This window comes from Schistocerca cancellata, chromosome 7, assembly GCF_023864275.1.
Source record: "Schistocerca cancellata isolate TAMUIC-IGC-003103 chromosome 7, iqSchCanc2.1, whole genome shotgun sequence".
Taxonomy (NCBI): Eukaryota; Metazoa; Arthropoda; class Insecta; order Orthoptera; family Acrididae; genus Schistocerca; species Schistocerca cancellata.
The window spans coordinates 246,736,893-246,756,496 of record NC_064632.1 but is presented as its reverse complement, the minus strand read 5'-3'; the positions used below and the strand labels follow the sequence as shown (position 1 = coordinate 246,756,496).

Here is a 19,604-nt window from a genome sequence, read left to right as displayed (position 1 = left end):
AGGTTTAAGTAGCTCTAAGTTCTAGGGGACTGATGACCACAGATGTTAAGTCCCGTAGTGCTCAGAGCCATTTGAACCATTTGAACTCTACAATGTGTGCAACACTCTCTCGTCACCCGCCTGCAAAGGTGTATTGATGCAAACGGAGGGCACTTCGAATATATGTTGACGTGACACAGTTTCAATGGTCAAGATGTGGGTGTATTTTCTATGCTGGATGTAATGCACAACAATACAGTTTCTGAGGGCGACAGGGCACTAGTAAATGTGTTTAACAAAGTGAATTCAAGTGTCTTGTCTCTAATTGTAGCTCTAGTTGTCATTTCACTAGTATAAACATACATTTACAATTTGAAAAATGTAACTTTGCATTGGGCGTGTCACTTTATTTTTTATGGATTGTGCATACCTTCCCACTGTGTGAGCCCCTGACACAGGCAGCGTGAGGTACAGGACGTGCGCTAGCTGTGCGGTTATGTATTTCAAGCGTCAACTTCGCTTCGCAATTTCTCGGGATGTAATTAACGTATTGCGATGAAATCCACGCCACGATTTTTGTGATTTTTCATGCTATTAATTGCATACGAAATAATTGAGGGTGTCCATTAGAAATTCACGAGTTTGTGTTGAAAATAGTATTTGTTCACGTTTTAAAATTTCGCATATTATTTGGTTTCCTAAGCTCCTGCCATACGTTCATGCTGGTAAAAACCGTTTTTGAATATCTATTGTTGTTCCAGAGGTACTTGAGGTGACAGAGTTAGATGAGATACCCCGTGTATATAACACGTTAGTTGTCAACGGTCGACACTCGACCTTCGTTATTTGTTATACAGGCACGTTTAACATCCAAGTAATAAAGTCTAATTCACGTTCTAAGAGAATTAAACGGCTATATGTTCTTCTAGCACAGGGGTTCCCAATCTTTTCCTGTGATGGAACACCTCGTTTATTTTGAAGGTTAACATAATTTTTAAAAAAACGCAAAAATTTGTTTTATTCGTTGATTACTCCAATTTTAAATGATTATTAATAACAGAAACATAAGAATTTTTTAAAAAATTACCGTCGTCAAGATGTCGAAAAATGCCATTTTATTAAAAGTTATTCGTGGAGCACTTATTCACTTCCCGCAGAACACTAGTGTACCACGGAACACAATTTGGAAAACCCTGATCTAGAAAAGAAATAACCACAGCTGCAGGTATCAATAAAGGGTTCGTTCAAGCTCTCTGGTATCTCCATTCAAAGTTGTTAATACAGTATCTTATGCTAAACAATTAAGTTTTCTTGTTATTACATTGTGTGTGCTCTTACCTTAATCAAATAACAGCTGAGCGGCATAAAAATTTAAGAGTTTTCATTTATGTCTCATTTTGTAGTGTTGTAGAAGTTGGCAACCATAGTGCCAACGGACAAGGTGTCCCGTGCTGGCTCAGATGTGCTGTCGGCAATGGGCAACAACTCAAAACTGTTTTAAGTCATAAGAGGATAGGATCGCAGCTACTAGAGTGCACCCGAAATGAGTTGGTGCGTATCTGCCGCTGCAACAGCGTCCAAGAAAAGGATAAAAAACTAGCTTCGCTTATAAATGGTAACAGTGCCCATACAGCACAAAAAAACGGTAGATGAAATCAGAAGTGTTTTTAATCCAGTCTGGAAAGTTCAGAATGCGAAATAATTTGGTTTAAGTGTCACTGGTGAACTGAACATGGTAATCAGAAGTCATAGTGTCAGGAAATTTCAGGTGAAACTTAGAGAATGTCGCACGCAGAGTTCCTGATCGTATGTAGTTTTAGGGGTAAGTCTCAGCTGAACAGCTAGATAATGGCAGACTCAAATGATCGGAGTGGGTGGTAGTTACAATAATTTCTAAATGCCCAATTCATTAGCAGAGTCGTGAGGTTAATGTCGTAACTCTCCCGACTACAAACAGGCCCGAATTTTTCTATTTACTAAACGTAGATCAGTCATGAGACCATTATAGTATCACTGACTATGGGTGTCAATTGGATTGCCAACAAACAGAAAGATATTTCCGCGTAGAGTGACGAACAGATTACCTGAGCAAAAAAGTCAAAATACGTCCCTGGACTGGGAATAATAAGTATATACGGCCAAAATTAAAGAATTTTGTAGAACTGACAGGTACGTGCCGAGCTATGTTATGAGGAATGGGAAAGACCCGCCATATAATGTAACAGCCATGAAGCAAAGAGAACTTCATCTCAGATTTAATCGCAGCCAGCGCCTCATGACAAACATGAGCTGATCGACACCGAAAAGAATGCGTGGAGAATCATGCATGATGTATTTGACGATTTCAAAAGTAAAGTGCTATATACTGGTCTGGAAAATAGATTTGGTCTTATTTTAAATTCAGTGAACGGTTTAAGGTCATTCCCTTTTTCAAGAAGTCAGAAGACAGTAGATACTTGCACCCAGATTGATGCTGTGTTCCTTGACTCATGGAAGGAGTTTGTTACAGTTCCGGACTATCACCTGATTACCAAAATAAGAGCATACGGTATATCAGCCCATCTTTGGAATTGGATTGAAGAGTTCGTATATAACAGAACACAGTACGATATGTTGCTGTTAACAGGGAGAAATTATCGGATGTAACAGTAACTACAGGCATACACTAAGGGTGTGTTATCGTACCATTACTATTCATAGTAAAGAGAATCCGTCCAAAAAGTTCTGAGACTTGTTTTGTTCCTGATGTATAAACTACATCAGTACAGTAACTATGGCCGTAGCTTGAACTAACAACTGTAAACAATAGATCTGTATTTGACCAGTCAGATGTGGGTAGGCAGTGTTAAATGGTGGATGTGTGGCCGTAGTGTGTCAATGTTGTCATGTCACAAATCGCAGTGGAGCAATAACTCTAACTCAAGTGAGTTCAAAGTTTGTCCCACACACCTTGACTCCGAAAGCAAAATGACGACTTGATTGAAATGCAAAACTAGGACAATACTTTTCTGGAAAAAGTCATAATGGGTGACGGGAGTTGATGTTATCAATACAAACATACCACAAAATGACGAACTGTAGACATTCGCGTAAAGGGCCAACACTTTGATAACATAATCGATGTGCAGGCCATTGTGACTTGCAAGTTAAACATAACCAAAGAGAAACCTTTTTATGACAGTTCCACACAGTTGTATGAGTGTTCTGTGTGTTGCACTCAAGTGCGAAGAGACTGTATAGAACACCTGAATCATTGAAACCACCGTTTTAACTTTTATCTATTACTTTATTAATCCAGTCTCTAAACTTTATGGCCTGTTGGGGGTATAAAAATGACATAGCGGATAACTTTGGAAGCCCCATTAGGCCATTCATGTTACTACAATAAATGGTAGATTACTACTAAATTGCACATTATTGACAGTAATAGCATAGCAACATACGTACTCTCTTATGTGAAAATTGTATACATCTAGTACACTATCTTCATCAGACTTTGTTTAATAAGCGGAAAAATATCATGGATTACCTTATCCGATTCCAGTGGCAGAGGTTACAAGACATCACCATCTGGCTTACTGTCAAAATTCTGCAATTGTTGTTTCTGAGAGAATCAGTCAATGTATTGCTTCCTCTAATGTATAGCTCGTGAAAAGATCATGTCAGTATCTGAACAAGGCTTGACAATACCGTGAACTGTCTTTGTCAACATGAATTTAGATTATACGAGCTGACAGTAGCTCGACAACAAGCCAGAAACTTAATTCTGGAAGAGTGAATGAAACTTGACATTGGAGTCACAACCTGAAGGGGGGCATAGTATCTGAACACTAGATAGAAATGAAGCATGGAGATGAATACAAACTCAATGAACATGAAAACTGTCATTAGTACGTGGAAAACTGAGCACAGTGTGAGGTGAGGGACCGGTCCACGGTAGATGAAATCATCTTAAGAACTGATGGGCCAGACAGATAAACTCTGCCTAAGCAATGCTTCATGTGCACACTCCACGACAGTGTTCTGTACTATTCCGCTTCGATAACCATCCACATCCATCTCTGTGTCCAGTGATGGGGAAACTAAAATTGTGAAAATAAAATTAGGAAGTTCAAATTTAGGCTAAGCAATAATCGTCCTTCCTGCGTTGCTCTCTGACTGAAACAGGAAAGGGGTGAATTGACATAAAGTATCATGTGCCACACACACTTAGGTGACTGTCAGGGTATAGATATAGATCTTTATAATTACTTTGTACCAGTTTTTCCCATGCATGTTTCAGAGGACTTACAAGAGCACATTTTTCTGTTATGGAAAAAAAATGTTGGATATTAGTCACAAAGGTGACAATGTTCGTAAAAGGAGCAAGAAAACAAGATACTGCCCTCTGCTTACATTTATAATATTGTCTCATTTGTCAAGTCCTACCTGTTAAACAGTGACTGCACATTAAAATTCAATGGAGATATTCATAACTATGCAACAAGGCAGCAGTCTGACCTACATATGATTCAGTCCAGAGCTACCTGCTACCAAAAAGGTGTTTTAAATGTTGGGATACAAATGTATAATAATTTACCAAATGAAATCAAAGCAACAAAGAACCCAAGAGCCTTCACACACAAGTTTAAAAAAATATCTCTTGGACCAATGCTTTTATGCAGTTGATCATTTTTTTAAAAGGGGTTAAAATTGTAAACAATTTTATAATAAATCTTCAATTAGGTCTGAAAATTAGGCCTATATACTGTGCATATCTATGAAATATACTGGATCATTATATACTGTGCATGTCTATGAAATATACTGGATTATTTTACTATTACATTTGTATTGGCTGTTTGTATTGTACTATACAACATTTGTATTTACTGTTTTGTTAAAGATAGATAATTTCCTCATTACAAAATAATGTAAAATCAATTTATTAAAAATTACTTGCAAATATGTTCTCTTGACCTGTCCAATATCATATGTACAACCGTACAATTCTATGATTTGTATGGACTGTTTCGTTTAAGATAGATAATTTCCTCACTACAAAATAATGTAAAAATCTGTTTGTAAAAATTACTTGTAAATATGCTCTCTTAACCAGACCAATATCATATGTACAACTGTACAATACTATGATTGCCTGGATCAATAAATACAATACAATACAACAAGCACATACTTTCTTCCTGAAAGCTATAGAAATGGATTAACGTAACAGAAGTTAAATCAGAAATTTGAACAGAACTAATAAAATTTTATTGAAGTGACAAACATGAAAATACTTACATTTTTTGACAAACTTATTAATCACCTCATGACAAATCAGCACCTTGATCTCTGAAACAAGACAGTACTTGCAGATACGCCCCCCCCCCCCCCCCCCCTGCCACAACAGGTGTCATGAACCTGTGCCTGCCCGGGTGTTCCTGCTGTTAATTTCCAAAACCATCCAGCCATCCAGATTTAGCTTTTGCATTATTTCCTTATGTAATAGTACTGGGTCTGCCAAGTCACTTTTATGATAATAATGTGGTAGCACTGTACCTCACTGAGGTATGCAGGGTAGCAACGAGCATCACTGACACCAGTACTGGCCAGAAAGACTGCTTCTGTCCCAGAACAGCATGTACGGGAACTGTGGGTTGCATTCCGCCAATACTGTGGCCAGCATAGAACCATTCAGTGTCAACATTCTTTATCCCGTACAAGAGGCCAATATTTGTGTCCCAGCGACTGCATGGTCCCTGGGGTAGTGACATCGTATTTCAGCATAACAGCAGCAGTGTAAGTGGCCACACATTGGTGTGTGTATCGGGCTACCACAGAAAAATAGCAATGGCCACTGAAATAGCCTTGCTGGCGCAAGGATGACATTAACTCAACAGTTAGCAAGCTTATTCTGGACTACTTGCAGCTCCAAACAGCAGATACCTGGCGCTGAATCCAAAACCCTTGGAGTAGATTGGTGTGTCAGACAATGGCATCCTAGAAGTGTCCTTCACTGTGCAGCATTAGCTCAAGACGCAGAACCATCAGGTCTAGCTGGCAGCTCATAGACCAGTGGCTAAGCTGATGGTGCAGCTTGGTGAGGTTGAAGCTCCTCGTCCCCACATTGGACCATCAGCTGGCAAGGAGACTGTCACAGCATCGACTACAGTTGGCAAGCCAGGAAGAAATGCAGCTCATGGCAGAGCACAGAGCATTTATAGTCACCCTTACCAGCTATGTCGTGACGGGCACCCACCTCCCGTCAGGTTGCTGCAGAAGCACAGCACTGTGTCACAGCATGTGGAAGCCCAGCCCACTGCTATGGCAGACTGTGGATTGTAGAATGCTAAGCCAGTGTTATTTTAGCACCTAGTAGCAGGATTTCACAGACAACTGGCCAGCTCAGACCCTCAGCTGCTTGCAAAGTCTGACCCTCAGCAGGTGCCACAACACTTAAGTCACTTAAAGCAAATGCCAAGGTGAATCCCTGGAAAAGGGCTCAGTTCATTTCTTACCACATTCTTCCTTACTTTAAGGTTCTGTCCCATCTCTAATGATCTCATCATCAAGCCTGATCATTTTCTTCTACTATCACAACTTAAGATGTCATCAAAAATCTTCCTGGTTTGAACACCAAACACAAAGTTTCTCTTTTATTCCTTTCATAATTTCTCTTGAGAAAATTTGTTTGCTTCAAATTAATAACTATATTGTCTGACAAAAACTGAAGCACCCAGAAGGGTAGGAGGAAATGAAATGAAACTTCACATTGTTAAAGAGCATGTGATGTTATTTCAGTGATAACAAAATTGAATCAAATTTACAAAAGGACTGGGCAATATGGAACCACTTATAAATATGACATTGCACCCCTTCTGATGTGGATGCATGCATTGAATCATTTGGTAACGGTGTCCTAAAGGTGTTGTATCCTCTCGTGAGGTAAGATGGCCCACAGATGTTGTAACTGGTCCTGGATATTGGCACTGGGATGGCGCTGACATCCAAACTGGTACCACACATGTTCTAGCAGGGTCAGATGGGAGTACCGCAACATCATGCAGACAGTTCATAGAGACTTGTGTCATGTGTGCATGGGAATTATCCTTCTGAAATATGGCACCACCATACTTTTACATGAGAGGATGTCTGTGACATACCACTGTGCTATCAGAGTTCCCTAAATCACTACCAGCTGTGTCATGAAGTCATACCCAATTTCTCTGTGCACTGTGCCACCAGGAGCAACATCACTGTACTTCTCCAAAATATTGGATGTATAGTATCTCTCCAGATCACCACCATACTTCCCAACAATGGTCATCCAGGATAGTGTGAAACAGCAATTCAGCTCTGAACACAATACAATGCCATTCTTCATCGGTGCATTCATCGCAGTCATGGCACCCCTCCAAACACAGCTATTTGTGTTGTGGCGTTAATGGCAGCCTATGTGTGGGACGGTAGTTCTCTAGCCAGGTTGCTGCTAGTCTCTGATCACTTGCGCAGAATGTCGCAAATTGTTGCAGTGAGTCCATTACTTCTTCTCAGATGGCAGGCAAAAAACTGAAGGGGCTATGATGTGCTTGGTGCACAGTACGATGACCATTCCTTGTGATGGTTGAACATGGTCAACTAGAACTTTGACGATAAATATTCCTGTGCTTAGTTTCCCATGGAGTCCAATATTGTCCAATTGTCACATCCAAATGTCCAACAAATCCTAGCCAAGTGGAGATCCACAGTGAGGCCCCCTTCAAATTCTGTCATGTGCTGTGCTGTCTCAGTCAGACATGCAGCATCTCCTTGTCCCTCACCGCATTCACTCAACATCTCTCACTGGGCCCTACACCCTGCACCCTAACATGTCCTGGTAACAGCACTGACCAAGAAACCATGCTATTTCACTCTGGTGACCATTATACAACAGCAGACAATGTCATCTCCAACCATTTACATACCCACTGATAGTGTGCATATGTACAAAGTTACATTGACATCCGACCATGTCTTCTGAGTGCTTCACTTTTTTGTCATGCAGTGTATGGTACATTCATGTAATTCAATCATAAACGGTGAGCATGATGAAAGTTATGAACTTATACCAGGTGAAAATCATTATCTAGAAGAACTGTGGTGTGCATCTAAGACTAACTGAGGGATGACAGGACAAAACGTAACTCACTCACCAGTTTTGGGTTGGGTTGTGGGGGGGTTGTTTTGGGGAGGAGACCAAACAGTGAGGTCATCGGTCTCATCAGATTAGGGAAGGAAGTCAGCCGTGCCCTTTCAAAGGAACCATCCCGGCATTTGCCTGGAGCGATTTAGAGAAATCACGGAAAACCTAAATCAGGATGGCCAAACGCGGGATTGAACTGTCGTCCTCCCGAATGTGAGTCCAGTGTGCTAGCCACTGTGCCACCTCGCTCAGTCTCTCACCAGTTTTGTACATCTCATAAGTCTCAGAGAATATCTTCTTTGACTAACTTCTTCTCGATGATTATTATAAACTATAAACAACTTGACATGACTGTACACAATCCAGTTGAGATGGACTTTAACTTCATTTATATTTATTGTTTATAAACACTTCATATGACCAGCTTGCTTGTCATGAACTGTTCCAATTTATCATCAGGGTCAGTAAGCCACATTAGCCTAGCAAACATTAACAAGTGGCATAACAAATAAACAAGTTGTCTTAAATAGAAGTTTATATATTTACTCCTGGGCTGATACATAACATAACAGCATAAAGACTGATGGACATAAAAGTTTCTATAATAAGTTGCAGACAATGACTGAGCAAATAGACTTTCACATTTTGACTGTCAGGCACTTATTGACATGTGTAACATTGTGGTTTATGGGCTGATTACAAAATGCATACTGACTGGCTTCATGCACTACATCTCTATATAGATGTGCCTGTTATTAAAGTGACAAAATAGTAAAGTACTAACCTATTACATTTTAGATATTAAAAAGAAAGGCAGAAAAAGTAAAATATACAAAAATAAAGCAGTAAGTGAAGTTATCCTGATTAACCATTAAAAATCAAAGAAGACCAAAATGTTCGTAAAGGGTGTAGTGGGGCCAGGATGGCCCTGAGTGTTGTTGACCTTGTTATAGGCCACAATGTTGGTGCAGGACTGAAGACAGGGCAGCAAATACAATGAACCCACTCCTCAGCTGTTGAGGAATCATATACAAAGTGAGAATAACAAGTTTATTTTACAGAATGCATACAGCAGCTGAAGGCATTGTCTCAGTTGTGTGTGATGTCTTCAGGCAGCAAAGCCCATGTCCACACAACACTGGTGATGTGCTGGTTGTGCATGGATGCCAGCTGTTGCAGTCACTTGCATCAGCGACCTTATGGTTAAAGCAGTGCCAGGGGCTCATAAAAGCATAAGGAGTGGATGTGCCAAATGACAACAGCCAGTGACAGTAGGTCAGGAGCATGGTACTCTGGTGTGTTCAGTGAACCAAGGACCTGTGGGCTGCATCCTGGAGTCAAATGAAGTTAGCTGGCAGTAGTTTCCCAGCTTGAAGGCACCAGTTTAACTCCCAGCAGCATTGACAAAATGTAACTCATAGACGCACCGCTTTCAGAGGCACCATCTAGTAGTAGTTGAGGCTGGATGACTGTCATCATGTCAGTGATTGGCATGGAGTACTTCTCAGGATAGGTTGTGGTCAACAACAGGTACTGTGCAGCCATTGAAAGTGGTATTTACGGACACTCAACCCTTTTATGTTACAATTTGATGTCACTTTGGATCGTGTAAATTGTGGAAACAGTGCAGTGCCAGGCCCAGGTGGCGTGTAGTCCAAGTCACTACTGTGGAAGTCTGGCCCTCATACCATGCTGAGTCGACAATATCCCAGCCCCAACATCAGCAGCAGCGCTAAACATGTGCCAACCAGCTCACTTTTGTGTGTGAATGCAGACTTTCATCATATCACCTCAGCAAATTTATAGCTTTTGGCAGCAGAATGTAGTGGCAGCTTTCTGACTTTCCTAGCTGCAAGTTATGACTGCCAGTTTGGAAAGGAAGTGGCTTATTGTGTCACATCCGTATTTAGATGTGACAAAATAGTGAAATTCTAACCTACAACAGTTTAGATAAATCAAACAATGGAAAATCCAGGATGGAATGTAACAATATTATGAAAAGGAAAGTTACTACTGACCATAGAGTGGAGATAGATCACACACACATACACATATATGACTGCAGCCTCTGGCAGCTGAAGCCACACTGATTGTGGCCTGAGAAAGTGGTATTTATGGGCACATTCAGTGCTGCTTCAGCTGCCAGAGGCTGCAGTCATGATGTGTGAGTTGCGTTTGTGTGTGTGTGTGTGCATGTCTATTTTCAACAAAGGCCTTGTTGGCTGAAATCTTATACTCTGACAGTCTTTTTGTTCTGCCTATCTGCGATTCAGCATCTTCGCTATATGGTGTGTAGCAACTTTCCTTTTCATGATATTGTTACATTTTAGATAAAGACAGAAAACGGAAAATATAAAAAAAGTAAAAGAGGCAGCAAATTTATCTTGAACTATTAATAGCCCAGTCAACAAAGACCAAAAATGGTCAAATGGGGAAAAAAATTCATGAAGTCCCAATTTTTTTTTACAGTGCTAATAGGGAGGGCCATGAAAAATATATTAAAAATTCTTCCCAGTGGCAGGTAAGTGGGGTCATGGGTGATGATTAAGGGCGCATTTTTGCATTTTCTGGGAGTATATTGAGAACTACAGCCTCTAGCAAAAACATTTCACAGTACAAAACTAAATTAAAGCAGGCCTACAGATCTCCATCAAAAAGATACAGTCTGTGACAAACATCAAGGCAGCTCCTAGATGGATGATAACAGAGAGACGGAAAATTCAAAAGATGGAGAGATTTAAATACCTGGGAGAATGGATAGCAACTCGGCTGACAGAAAAGGAAGCAATTGGAGCACAAATAAAGAAAATGATTTTAGCACATGAACTAACTGTGAATGTCTGCAATAAGAAGAATATTTCAGTGAATAGAAAACTGAAGCATTGGCAGACAGTGATTCACCCTGAAGCCTTACATGCAACAGAAACTCTTAATCTAGTAAGAACTGGAGTACTTAAGAGACTAGAAATGGTGGAACAACAGGTTCTCGGGATCATATTGAGACCTGGAAGAGCAGTACGTGGTGAATTTAGAAGATGAGCAAAGCAAGCAAGTACTATATACCAAGATAGAGAGAATCTCAGACATCATCAGAAAAGGAAGGAGTGTTTTCTTTGGAGACATCCTTAGAATGGATCAGGGGAGATTAACACAGCAAATAATATCAAAGTATGCTGGATAGAAGAGGTACAATGGGATCTGGAAAAAATGGGAATACAGGGACCAAAGATATAAAAAATGGTGGTTTTTAAATAAAAATTTCAGGTTTTCACAGGTTTCAAGAACACTTCAATAAATCATTTTCAGTTCATCTTCTTCAGTAAGTTTACTCTCCAACTTGCTCAGTGCCTTCTCATTTGTTCTGATCTTTTTTGCCATTCATCATCTGTAAATATCCTTTTCATTGAATTTTTTTGTCTATTTTTGGTTAAAATCTTATTTTTATGTTTTTCAGTTTCTTTAAATTTTCATTTTTGTTTTAATGGTATAAAATTAGGTTTATTGTTAAATGAAGTGGATTAGGACCAAATATTAAATGTCTGTGCCTCACCTAAGTGCAATAGAGCTGTATTAAGGGATAAATTATGTTCTAGGTATGTGATGAGTTGCAGGGGGAAGTAGTGAAGGGTAGAACGATGAGGGAAGGCCAGTCACCAGAATGTGGTCTGGAAGTTCCCTCATTTGTGTGTGTGTGTGTGTGTGTGTGTGTGTGTGTGTGTGTGTGTGTGTGTGTGTAAACTGAAAAGTAAGCAGGCGAGTTCCTATTCTCTTGATCCCAATACATCACAAGAAGCAACTACACACTGTTTCACAAGGTTATATTGGTACCGACACGTCTGCAGTGTATCTTTAAATCACTATTGATGCAGTGCACAGACACTCTTGAGGGAGAGTTTATTTCCACAAAATCACTAATATTACATGGGATACATAAGTCAGTTACTAATAAAACCAATGCAAGAAATCAATAAGTACAGAATCTATGTAAATTTCCACACATTGTTCTCCTAGATGGGAAATTGATTTTTAATCATCCTGTATGGCAGTTGCAGTGCTCTTCTGTGTAAGGCCACTTCCCCACCAAAAGTACTACTAGCTCTTCAGTTTATAAACATTTCTAGATAGATATACCTCCCTGACATTTCCTGTCCAGTTCTCTTGTTTGAATATACAGAATAACTTGTCTATTGCTTGTATTTATATAGTGGAGTTATATTCAGTTTATTGTCCTTATTTGTGGTTATTAAATGAACTTTAACCCAAATTAGGTTCATTTAAATTATGTTTAAGAAGTATTTAATTCATGACAGCAATGTTGTCAGTGACTTGTATGGTGTTGGTTATAAAAGTGATACAGAGATTGGTAAATGCAAGTTACTTGAGAAAAGATGGGAAAACTGAAGGTCCCAGGAACAAAAAAATACCATGTTTTTTAAACATCTTCCAGAAAAGAATACTCCAGAGCTGATTCAAAAGATTTCTGAGAGAAACTCTTTTAGAGGAACAGCCTTCAGCTGTTGAAGTTCAGTGTCAGATGGAATCCCAAGTTTGCATTCAGCTCAAGCAAAGTTTGATTTTAAAACAGACTGTCTCTTGTGTGCAGAAGCTGTTGACAATGAATTTCATGATAATCATAAGAAGAAAACTCAACAAGAGCTGAAGCTGCTTTTACTGAAAAATAGCAAAGATTATTTTTTATTCTAATGTTGTAATTGTGGATACAATTGCTTCTAATTTATTTGCAGCATAAAACATACATGTGATAATAACTGCATTTTTCATTTTATGTAAAATTGTACCACCCTCACTGACAGGATTTTATGTTTCAGGACCTGGGCTGGTCTTCCAAGTGTACCCAGAAGCAGTGGCGACTTTGCCAGGCTCTCATTTCTGGTCCATGCTGTTCTTCTTCATGCTCATCATGCTGGGGCTTGACAGTGCGGTATGTGTGAGCTGAGACAAGCATCTGGCAATATATTATCAATGTACATTGGGATGTACCGTGTGTCATGCACTTCACAGTGGTTTGCAGTGTATAGATGTAGATGCAAAATTTAAACCCTCCTACCAAGTCTCCATTTTTCGTAGACATCATCCACAAATAATCACAAACTTTTGTCAGTAAATATAATTCTTTAAAAAACCATTATTAATCAGTGAAATTACCTAGAGTTTCAGGCATTAGATCTATAGTTCCCTTGTCAACATACTTCATAAGAGAATCTTTTACAAAAACATAAAGATATCTAATGTCTTACCAGTTCTTATTAAGTATGTTAACTGTGGCCCAGCTAAATGCAAAAGCACTCAAATGTCATCTACTGTAAAAGTCCTTGTGCTGCCTACAGTACTTTTTCCACAGTGTAAAATACTTTAGGGGATTTGTATGATGCAAAATAAAAGTCTGTTAGTGATATAAAAATAATAGCTGACCACCTTCTATATTATGGTGCAATGAACTAGTTACTGTCACTGTAAGAATCTGTAATTGTTATTGGAAAAACATCTTAGGATTTGTATAATGAAGTAATGAACTGCATGCCATACAGTAGAAGTTCATAATTGTGATAATATTTGATCACTTGTGTAAAATTGTTATGTGATTCCTGCTGTACTGGCTGTACTGTATTTAATGAGACATCATTCCTTTCATCAGAATGTTACATATTACAAATGCTAGTAATATGCTCATATCATAGGTCCATGAGACTCAAAATGAAATATTAATAATAATAAATAATAGTAATAACAGATTAATTTTTGGCAGAGTCTTGTGAGATGACTATAAAACAGATAGACACACTAAAAGAATGTGCAGAGAAAGTCGGCCTGCAGATATCATTTGAAAAGAGACAGTGTTTCCAACAACAAATTTAGAAATTTTCAAATTACAAACCAAATATGGAGAAATTAACAGAGTATCACACTTCAAATATCTAGGGGAAATTATTTCTGAAAAGTATGCACAACAAGAAAGAATACAAAAAGCTCATAAAGGTTTAGGATTAGTGCAAAACCTTTGTAATAAAAAATGATTAACTTTAAATGACAAAATTAGATATTACAAAACACTAGTTAAACCATCAACATTATATGCCAGCGAAACCTTGGCACTAAACAGGAAAACTGATATAGAAAATATAAAGAAAGATGAAGGAAAAATAATTAGGAAAATTTTGGGACCTAGATGGACTGAGAATGGATATAGATTGCAGAAAATGTCCATAATTGAAGAATATTCTAACGCAGAGGGAGACATGAGAAAAGATGCCTCAGATTCTATATTTTCCTTTTCACTTTTCCATTTCAGTTTCTTACTACAACAATAATTACTTTTGAGACAGAACCGGATATTCACCACCTTCTGAAGTAATGTCTTAACATCAACAGCAGCTAGAAGAAAAGTAGCAATGTTAGTAAATCCATAAATATCTGCTAAACTTCAGGCACAAGCCAATAATAGCCATTCTATGGTGCTGCACTGAAATAAGGAGAAACAAAACTAATACAGTGCAGTTTCTACATCTGCATCCACACACATACTCTGTAAGCCACCGTATGGTGTATGACTGAGTGTACCCTGTACCACTACTAGTCATTTCCATTCCTGTTCCACTCACAAATAGAGTGAGGGAGAAACAACTGTCTATATGCCTCCACATGAGCCTAATTTCTTGTATCTCATCTTTTCGGTTCTTATGTGCGACATTTGTTGGTGGCAGTAGAATCATTCAGCAGTCAGTTTCAAATGCACGTTCTCTAAATTTTCTCAATAGTGTTTGTCAAAAAGAATGTTGTCTTTGCTCCAGAGATTCCCATTTCAGTTCCTGGAGCATCTCCATAACATTTACATGTTACTCTTCAGGCTTTTCCAGCGAGATCTTGACATGTGGAACAATCGGGTCTACTGCCGGATGTTTGTGTCGCTCTGGCACAATATTTCAGCCACGTAACTCGTTGCCTTCTTCAGGTGCTACCTGAGAGTGCCGTGTTGGAGGATCTTGTCCAGTATTTATGCCTAGAGGGCGCTAGGTGCTCTCTTTGCCATCCGTGCCTGCCTGGTGCTGCTTGTAATGTGTTGTCTCTTCCCCGGTGTTCCCTCGGACGTCTGCACCCGACTTGGGCACCATCTGTGGCAGCTCTCTGAGGCCTGTCCTGTGTTGGGCATTCCGTTCGTGGTCCGTGCCTGCCAGGTGCTGCTCCTGAGGTTTTTACCCCTCCCTGGTGCTCCCACAGACGTCCACGCCCAGCTCGTCCACCATCTGTGGTTGTGGCAGTTGTCTGGGGCCAGACCCGCATGTGGCATTCCGTTCATGGTCCGCGCCCGCTTGGCGCTACTCCCGAGGTGTTGACACTTCCCTGGTGCTCTGACAGACGTCCGCGCCCGCCTAGTCCACCATCTGCAGTTGTGGCAGCTGTCTGAGGCCTGTCTCACGTCAGGGGCTCTGTTCGCTGTCCGTGCCCACCTGGTACTGATTGTAAGGTGTTGTTTCTTCCCCAGTGCTCCCTCGGACGTCCGCGCCCGACTTGGTCTCCATCTGTGGCAGCTCTCTGAGGTCTGTTCTCTGTTGGGTGCTTCATTCGCGGTCTGCGCCCGCCTGGCACTGATCCTGCGGTGTTGGCACTTCCCTGGTGCTCCGACGGTCATCCGTGCTCGACTCGTCCATCATCTGCGGTCGTGGCACCTGTCAGAGGCCCGTCCTGCGTCGGGAGTTGCATTCGTGGTCCGCACCCACCTGGCGCTACCCCTGCAGTGTTACTACTTCTTGAGGAGTTTGTTGGTTCATTTCGTTGAGCCCTGATAAGCTCCAGAGCCGGACTCCACGCCGAGCTGAGCTGGTAACCACTGTCTCGGTTTATTAGGTTGTCTGTGATCTTGATCTCAATGGCATCCTTTATGACACTGTCCCAAAATCTTGGTGTCTGTGTCACAATTTTGGTGTTGTTATAGTCCATTGAGTGGCCGAGCTCCAGACAGTGCTCTGCTATGGCAGATTTTGTTGCCTGTCCGAGTCTGGTGTGCCTCTGGTGTTCTTTGCACATGATGTCCACCGTCCTGGTTGTCTGGCCAATGTATGACTTTCCACACTGGCACGGGATGTTGTAAATGCCTGGTTTACGTAGCCCCAGGTCGTCCTTCACACTCCCTAGCATGGTCCCAATTTTGGAGGGTGGACAGAAGATACCCTTTATATCATATTTTGAAAGAATTCTGCTGATCTTTGCAGAAATAGGTCCAGCATACGGCAGGTATGCCACCTTGTTTGCCTCCTCTGGCTCCTCTTGTGTACCCTGTGGTTGACTGGTAGTACAAAGTGCCCTTTGGATGTCTGTGGATACTCCTCCAGATGGTGGACTAGGCGGGTGCGGACATCCGTCAGAGCACCAGGGAAGTGCCAACACCTCGGGAGTAGCGCCAAGCGGGCACGGACCACGAACGGAATGCTACATGCGGGTCCGGCTCCAGATAACTGCCACGACCACAGATGGTGGACGAGCCAGGCACGGACATCCATGGGAGCACCAGGGAGGGGTAAAAACCTCAGGGGCGCGGACCGCGAATGGAATGCCCGACACAGGACAGGCCTCAGAGAGCTGCCACAGATGGCGCCCAAGTCGGGCGCGGACGTCCAAGGGAACACCGGGGAAGAGACAACACATTACAAGCAGCTCCAGGCGGGCGCGAACGGCAAAGAGAGCACCTAGCGCCCTCTGGGCACAAATACTGGACAAGATCCTCCAACACGGCAGTCTCAGGTAGCACCTGAAGAAGACAATGAGTTACGTGGCCGAAATATTGTGCCAAAGCGACACAAACATCCGGCAGTAGACCCGATTGTTCCACATGTCATTTACATGTTATTCAAACCTACCGGTAACAAATCTAGCAGCCCACCTCTGAATTGCTTTAATGTCTTCATTCAGTCCAACCTGGTGCAGATCCCCAACACTCAAGCAGTACTCAAGAATAGTTCACACCAATATCCTATATGCTGTCTCCTTTAAAGGAGAACAACACTTTCCTAAAATTCTCCCCCATCATAGCTCTCACATGGTTGTTCCATTTCATAATGCTTTGCAATGCTATGCCCAGATATTTAAATAACTTGACTGTGTCAAGCAGGACACTAGTAATATTGTATCCAAACATTACATGTCTGTTCTTCCTACTCATCCTCATTAACCATTTGTAACTATACATTACGATGTTACATAGAGCACATGAGAAGCTGAAAAATAAAATTACTCACATTTAAAAATAATGAAAGATTTTCACTCACATTTGCTGTAAATTTCAATAGTATCTTTCAAAAAATGTTAATAACTATTTAACTTTTCTATTCCAGATGGGTGGTATGGAATGTGTTATCACTGGTCTGATGGATGAATTTCATGGTTTCTTCCACGGAAAGAAATTTGCCAGAGAAATATTTACACTCATAGCAGCCGCAGTTTCTTTCTCCATTGCACTCATTAATGTCACTCCGGTATGTTAAACAGTTTGATATCTGTGTTTATTTTTATACAAATATTCTTTTGAATAAATTATTTTTCTTCTAAAATTTTCCTTCCTACAGTGTCAATATGTCATTTATGTAATTATTAAATGACTGTTAAAATTAGTATGAAAATTTCTTTTTAGTTGCTTCCTTTTTCATGTTTTTCTTTCTTTATTATAACATAAAACGAAAAATAATGCAATCTTGTGTAAACAATGTTACTTGCATATCTGTCACTAGTATCTCTCAATAGACATAGGGAAGGCTATCAAATGCTCAGTTCTTTAGATATCTACCAGTTGTAAGCATTTGACTGATAGTGAGACTGATTCTTGCCATGGCTGCAACAAGGTATGTATGGTTGTTTGTGTGATTGTGCACGTGTGAATGAGTGTACTTTCTAGAGAAAGAGCTAGTGCTCAAAAGCTTGTGTGAATGCTGTTTTGTGTTGTATTTTCTGTGCTCCACGCGCCTATCTCCTTCATGTATACTTTTGTCATTAGACATACACAATTGTTCCTCTTTTATATATTGATGTATTGCACACTACATTATAACATACCCCGGCAATCCAAACTGTTCATGGTCACATAAATCAGTGTATCATGTTTTGACCCTATGCAGATACAAAGTAGACCAATCATAAAGATGTATAGATATCCCCTCATCATTACTCTTTCCTTAGTATCAGGAAATGCTTCATAAACACATTTCCCAGTGTCACAGCTATCCCATGCTTCTTGTTGTTCTCTCCTTAACCTGTTTGTGATTTCTAATTTGCCTTGACCATGACCATGTCATAGGCCTTCTCTCTGCCAGTAAACCACTCATCTATATCTTACAGTATAATCATATCATGAAAAGGAAAGTTACTCTTTGTCTTTAAATATGTCTGCTTGTGTCTGTATATGTGTGGATGGATATGTGTGTGTGTGCGAGTGTATACCCGTCCTTTTTTCCCCCTAAGGTAAGTCTTTCCGCTCCCGGGACTGGAATGACTCCTTACCCTCTCCCTTAAAACCCACATCCTTTCGTCTTTCCCTGTCCTTCCCTCTTTCCTGATGAGGCAACAGTTTGTTGCAAAAGCTTAAATTTTGTGTGTATGTCTGTGTTCGTTTGTGTGTCTGTCGACCTGCCAGCACTTTCATTTGGTAAGTCACATCATCTTTTTAGGTGTAAAACAAAGATGATGTGACTTTTATATATATATATATATATATATATATATATATATATATATATATATATATATATATATATATGAATATAATAGAGGGAAACGTTCCACGTGGGAAAAATATATTTAAAAAGAAAGATGATGAGACTTACCAAACAAAAGCGCTGGCAGGTCAATAGACACACAAACAAACACAAACATACACACAAAATCTAGCTTTCGCAACCAATGGTTGCCTCGTCAGGAAAGAGGGAAGGAGAGGGAAAGACAAAAGGATTTGGGTTTTAAGGGAGAGGGTAAGGAGTCATTCCAATCCCAGGAGCGGAAAGACTTACCTTAGGGGGAAAAAAGGACAGGTATACACTCGCACACACACACATATCCATCCTCATATACACAGACACAAGCAGACATTTGTAAAGGCAAAGAGTTTGGGCAGAGATGTCAGTCGGGGCGGATGTACAAAGGCAAAGATGATGTTGAAAGACAGGTGAGGTACGAGCGGCGGCAAATTGAAATTAGAAATTAGCGGAGATTGAGGCCTGGCGGATAGCGAGAAGAGAGGATATGCTGAAGGGCAAGTTCCCATCTCCGGAGTTCTGACAGGTTGGTGTTAGTGGGAAGTATCCAGATAACCCGGACAGTGTAACACTGTGCCAAGATGTGCTGGCCGTGCACCAAGGCATGTTTAGCCACAGGGTGATCCTCATTACCAACAAACACTGTCTGCCTGTGTCCATTCATGCGAATGGACAGTTTGTTGCTGGTCATTCCCACATAGAAC

The 19,604-nt window shown here is 40.5% G+C and overlaps 1 protein-coding gene across 1 annotated transcript in view; it reads left to right on the top strand.

The window, feature by feature from the left end:
- Positions 1 to 19,604, top strand: part of LOC126092398 (sodium-dependent noradrenaline transporter-like) — a 456,764-nt gene that overhangs the window by 395,478 nt on the left and 41,682 nt on the right. The window contains exons 8-9 of the mRNA XM_049907971.1: positions 12,973 to 13,085; positions 17,491 to 17,631. Of these exons, the coding sequence (XP_049763928.1) occupies positions 12,973 to 13,085; positions 17,491 to 17,631 (254 nt within the window). The remainder of the gene's footprint in view (positions 1 to 12,972; positions 13,086 to 17,490; positions 17,632 to 19,604) is intronic.